The sequence below is a fragment of the Perkinsus marinus genome, assembly GCF_000006405.1.
Source record: "Perkinsus marinus ATCC 50983 genomic scaffold scf_1104296953356, whole genome shotgun sequence".
Taxonomy (NCBI): Eukaryota; Perkinsozoa; order Perkinsida; family Perkinsidae; genus Perkinsus; species Perkinsus marinus.
In genome coordinates, this window is record NW_003208486.1 from 49,853 (window position 1) to 54,433 (window position 4,581).

The 4,581-nt window shown below is 52.2% G+C and overlaps 5 protein-coding genes across 5 annotated transcripts in view; all 5 read right to left on the reverse strand.

Annotated features, from left to right (window-relative positions):
* Pmar_PMAR002719 (hypothetical protein) overlaps positions 1-84 on the reverse strand; it is a gene marked incomplete at both ends in the record, with an annotated part of 216 nt that extends 132 nt beyond the window's left edge. Inside the window, one exon of the mRNA XM_002776481.1 lies at positions 1-84. Coding sequence (XP_002776527.1) covers positions 1-84 — 84 coding nt within the window.
* A 512-nt stretch (positions 85-596) lies between these two features.
* On the reverse strand, positions 597-1,124 carry Pmar_PMAR002720 (tRNA pseudouridine synthase D, putative; the record flags this gene model as incomplete). The annotated part of the gene is made up of 1 exon (XM_002776482.1): positions 597-1,124. A coding segment is annotated over one exon (528 nt), but the record flags the coding sequence as incomplete, so codon positions are not given.
* Positions 1,125-2,110: 986 nt separating this feature from the next.
* Positions 2,111-2,627, reverse strand: Pmar_PMAR002721 (hypothetical protein; the record flags this gene model as incomplete). Its single annotated transcript, XM_002776483.1, has 3 exons — positions 2,111-2,230; positions 2,277-2,383; positions 2,558-2,627. The coding sequence occupies 3 exons, from the start codon at positions 2,625-2,627 to the stop codon at positions 2,111-2,113; spliced, it is 297 nt and encodes a 98-aa protein (XP_002776529.1).
* A 737-nt stretch (positions 2,628-3,364) lies between these two features.
* Positions 3,365-4,029, reverse strand: Pmar_PMAR002722 (ankyrin repeat domain containing protein; the record flags this gene model as incomplete). Its single annotated transcript, XM_002776484.1, has 4 exons — positions 3,365-3,405; positions 3,457-3,588; positions 3,794-3,911; positions 3,952-4,029. 4 exons carry the CDS (start codon positions 4,027-4,029, stop codon positions 3,365-3,367), a joined length of 369 nt encoding a protein of 122 aa, XP_002776530.1.
* Positions 4,030-4,544: 515 nt separating this feature from the next.
* Positions 4,545-4,581, reverse strand: part of Pmar_PMAR002723 (5'-3' exoribonuclease, putative) — a gene marked incomplete at both ends in the record, with an annotated part of 2,155 nt that continues 2,118 nt past the window's right edge. Inside the window, one exon of the mRNA XM_002776485.1 lies at positions 4,545-4,581. This exon is cut by the window's right edge and continues 4 nt beyond it. Within this exon, the coding sequence (XP_002776531.1) occupies positions 4,545-4,581 (37 nt within the window).

Consider the following 4,581-nt stretch of genomic DNA (forward strand, 5'->3'; position numbering starts at 1 on the left):
AGCCACTCTCGTACGAGCGAAGTCGCGAAGCACCCGGGCGGAAGGATGAATGCAACCGACAATCTTCCTTGTCGCCGCTCCCATGTCAAATTCTGTGGTCTAACCAGGAGTGACCGAAAACGACCACGGTGTCTGAGAGCGTCCTCCTTCACTCCCAACCTCACTGTCGAAGTTAATATAAAATCCCCTATCAAATTGTCAGGACGGATACCAAATCTGGAGGGCACTGGTAGGACCACCTTACTGAGATCTGGGACTTCTGGCGATGTTGACGAGAGAATAGCGACTTTCCCACTCTCATCTAACCATAGATCACCAGCGACACCTTTCATGCCATAGCGTTCAATCCTCGTACTCACAACGTAATTCCACAGCAGAGATTCGAAAGCGTTATTGTAAGTGCTCCATAGTGACGCTGGTATTTTAGTCCGCCACAGTCTCTTCGGGTATTTCACAATCGCTTCGATCAAGTCGTGATCATCTCTCGAGGAAACATCCTCAGGGAGATTCCTTTGAAGCGATTTGAAGTTCTTTCCGAGGATCTTCTTCGAAACGTCGTTCCGGGAGGGTTCCCCCTGGCTCGCCAGGAGAGCCACCACTGCTTCTTCCACCCTACCCGTATTCAAATGCCAACCTACTACAGGAGTCATGTACCTTGGCGACCCGAACCTTTGAGGCCCGAAATAGTTGACAAAACCTCCTTCGGCGATTCGAGCTAAAGCCGCATCGTGTGCCTCACTCTCTATAACTCGGGAATCGCCGGTGAACACCAGGCGAAAGTAGTTGCCGCTAAGATCACTCAACTTGAGTGCTCTCTCTACTCCTAAAGGGTCCCCGATCCGAAAAGGTAGCCGGAGTTGACGATGTTTGCGGAAAAACCTCAGGAAAGCCTCCTGTGGCATTGTGATTAGCTGAGTGGTATCAGCATGTTTGTCCTTCCGGCCGGCGTAGGATATGTCTTCGGGAGCGCATTCGGCGTGATGGGCCAACAATTGAACAACACTTTGAGTTTCCACAAGGTACTTCTGCACAGTCAGCTGTACAAAAGGAGAGTTAAGTAGCGCGGCGCCGAGCTGCTTCGTGGTGACATAGCCGCGCAGAGACCTCCGTATCTCCAACGGCGCCTCGTGCCCGACGGGTATCTCCCGAACAGTGAACCCATCCCGACCAATGACCAAGTCAACCCCATGATAGTGACGGTCGTCGTTACGTGACCAGACTAGCCTCCCTCCAAATGGGCGATGGGCATCATCGAGAAAAGTTGGGGATCTAATGCCGAGTAGACTGAGGAACTCCCCACTCGCCGCCGCCACCGCCGCTGCCCCGATGTTACTACTACGCACTGACCCGACAGTAGTAGGCATGATGCAGAAGGGAAGCTTAAAACAAATACAGATCAATGCTGGAAGGCGGGGCGGCTATGCCACAACCCCAAGATATGCTCCAATACAATCAATTTCTTCAGACGGGGCGGCTATGCCACAACCTCAAGATATGCTCAATACAATAATTTCACAGCCGCCCACGATAAGAAGACTAATTTCATCGGCATGACCAGATATGCCATGTAAAGATAGATATAGAGCATGCAAATGAAGGCAGAAAAGTATAAAATCCGATATGTGAATATAGACATGCCACATGAGTAGCTATAGTCTCACAAGAGCCCAATATGTGAATTTCGTTCACAATGATCACTCACTCTCCCCCAACCGCGATGAAGCTTGGCACATCGAACCCTCGTTGGCATCAATTTGGACAACGCTAGATGCAGCGAGAGGCAATGAGACGGTTTGAGTACATGCGTCTTCCCGACATGGGCAGGTCCTGATGCTACGTGGCGATTCTGTGGCTGTCACGTTGGATCACTGGCTCGCTCCGAGCACCCACTGAGGATGCCGGTAGAGTCTAGTCTGAGTAAGTCTGCCCTCGCTGTCCCCAGCTCCTTGGACCGCACCTGCTGGCAACCTTCACGGAGGTGTGATATGGCTTGGAGGGCTCATACCTTCAGTAACTCGACTACCAACTCCTCATCCACGTCCAGCTTCAAGCCCGTGCGGGATGACTTAGGCGAAGGCTTACTGCTGGCGAGCCAATGCTTGAGTACCTTCTAGTGAAGGTCGATGGAGACAGCGCATACTACGCCACTCACTGCTACTCGAACCTGCAGCTCACGGCATACCAGCGCAGCTGCCAACATGTGCTCCTCGGCAGTTGCAGCCGCAGCTACCTGACTGCCTCAACAAAGGATATGTGTTAGTTGTAGAAGGCCATACCTGGGCATCTCTCTCCACGAGAAGCGTCCTTCGATCGATCTCACTCACAATACCGGGAGGCCCGTTGGAGATGCTTTCAATGCGCCTGTCAAGGTCGAGCACTATACCTACCGAAAGCAGGAGTACTGCTAGAAGGCCTCTACCGGACACGGCAGCACGGGTCACAGCTCCACAAAGTGCCCAACTATCTAGCAGGGAGTAGCAGAGCCACCGAAGACAATAGCACGAAGATGCAAATTGCCTGACCGCCTGAATTCCAGTCTACCGATTTTTCCTCCTACTCTGAGCCATGTCTGCCTCATCGGCCCATCGGTGACCCCTCCCCAAATGCCCCTGGAGGGCCTTCTTCATCCGTGTGAGTTCCTCACGGAGTAGCTGCCTTTGGACGAGCCGCACTCTACCCTCTACTGAGTCTTCCGAAGCCGCCTAGCTGTCGAGATTGAGGAAGTCCATCTCACCCGAGACCAACAGAATCCGTGCGAGCCCAGTAGCAGGACCCACCTCATAGGAGTTATCCTCCCGTCTTCGGGCCAGAATATTCAAATATCTCCGCAGCTTGTGGCAGTCGGACGTGAGACGGTCGATTTCTTCCTCCAAACGTTGTCTGCTGGGAACCTCTCGATCTACGGCCTCCTTAATGGGCAGGAAGGTTAGAACTCTGTCGTCACGACGAGGGGAGTGATATCGCGGCCGCCTTGAAAAAAGAGGAAGAGCTTCCAACCATATTTGACCAGCGACAGGATGACTACCGAGATCTGAGTAGCCCCTCCCTGTGTCTTCGTTCGAGGTCCTCAGTACGTCTCCGCAACTCGGAGATCGTTGGTATAGAAACTTCCATCAACGTTTGGTGGGAAGAAGCGCCTGGGTGAGGACTCTACTACAGTGTTGATGATGATACATGACCGTTCGAGCTCGGCAACCATCAGGCTACTGTAGTCAGAGAAGGAGAGGGGTTCGGTAGGCCTCGACCACCAGCATGTAACTCCCTATTCAACACCTCACTAGAATACACTACACAATTTTCATGGAGATGGGTGGGGATGATACTGAATTTATGATGGATTCTGCTGAAGATACAAATAGTAGCATCACAAAGCACTCTGTAGGGCTTCGACGACCGCTTGGTGACCTAAAACAGGAAGACCCCTCTCTGATGTAAGGTCGCCTCTATCTGTCTTACCGGCTTCCTCGGCGATGGCTAAGGGCATCTTTCCTTTCCTGCTACTGGCGTTGATGTTAGCGCCCTTACTTAGGAAGAAAGTGACCACCTTGGGGTTGCCCGCGAGACAAGCGGTCATAAGAGGCGTGAAGTCTGGACGCACCCGAATGACTCGATTAACAGAGACCGCTGGAAATTATTACTGAGACTGTTTTCTGCCTCTAGATCGGCATCATGGTCTAACAGGAGACCGCATAGGTAGAGGGAGCAGTCCTCGTCAGTCAAGGAGGCTGCCGCATGCAGCGCTGTACATCCTGGAGACAAACAATGATGCTGTGTAGGTTCCTACTGCCAGTACCTCCTGAGCCCTCAGCATTAATATCACCACCGTTCCGTGGTAGTTCCTCAATAGCGGCCTCTACTGCCACCTTATTCCCAGCAAGGACGGCTCGCATAAGGGCCCGCTCTGATTTCACCTGAACCCACGTTGAGGCCAGGAGCGGTGGGATGCACTACCTTAGCCTTCTCCGCTTCAGTGGGAGGCTCATTAGCCCAGGTGCTGTGGAACTTGACTGAATGTCTCTCCGTTGTCATTGGTGATAACAACATGGAGCTGATCTATATCCTGGCCATTGACTCCGCCCTAACCAAGTCTTCACTCGTGAATGAAGGTGGATGAAATGAGTATTAGTGAGTTACGACAATCGTCTTGGGCGCATGAACAGCTCTCTACCCCCTCCCCCCTTTTGTTGCGATGCGACCGAGGGATGGTATCACTCCACGAGCCGGGGATCCAAGATACAAGTAGGTAAATGCTGTGGCCGACGATAGGCAACACTGGTACGTTGTGGTCCTTTAAATGCAGCTCGCGTCGTAGTGCGAGCTGATGCTTGCAGATGGCATGCCTGAATTCGTATCTGAGATATGCTGGATGGCGTATTGCAGACTAGGGGCCTCAGAGGACGACTAGGAGGAGACACATCTAAGGTTCACCAAGCCCCGCGTTCATAGCAGGAGACTACCAAGCATGGACCCATCTAGCTTTGAGAGATGACGTCCCTCAGAGTTTGATAACAATGAGGAACATGTTGCCAATGTGATGATGACATTTACATGGGAAACTGTCCGAAGAATGTGTTCCTAGCC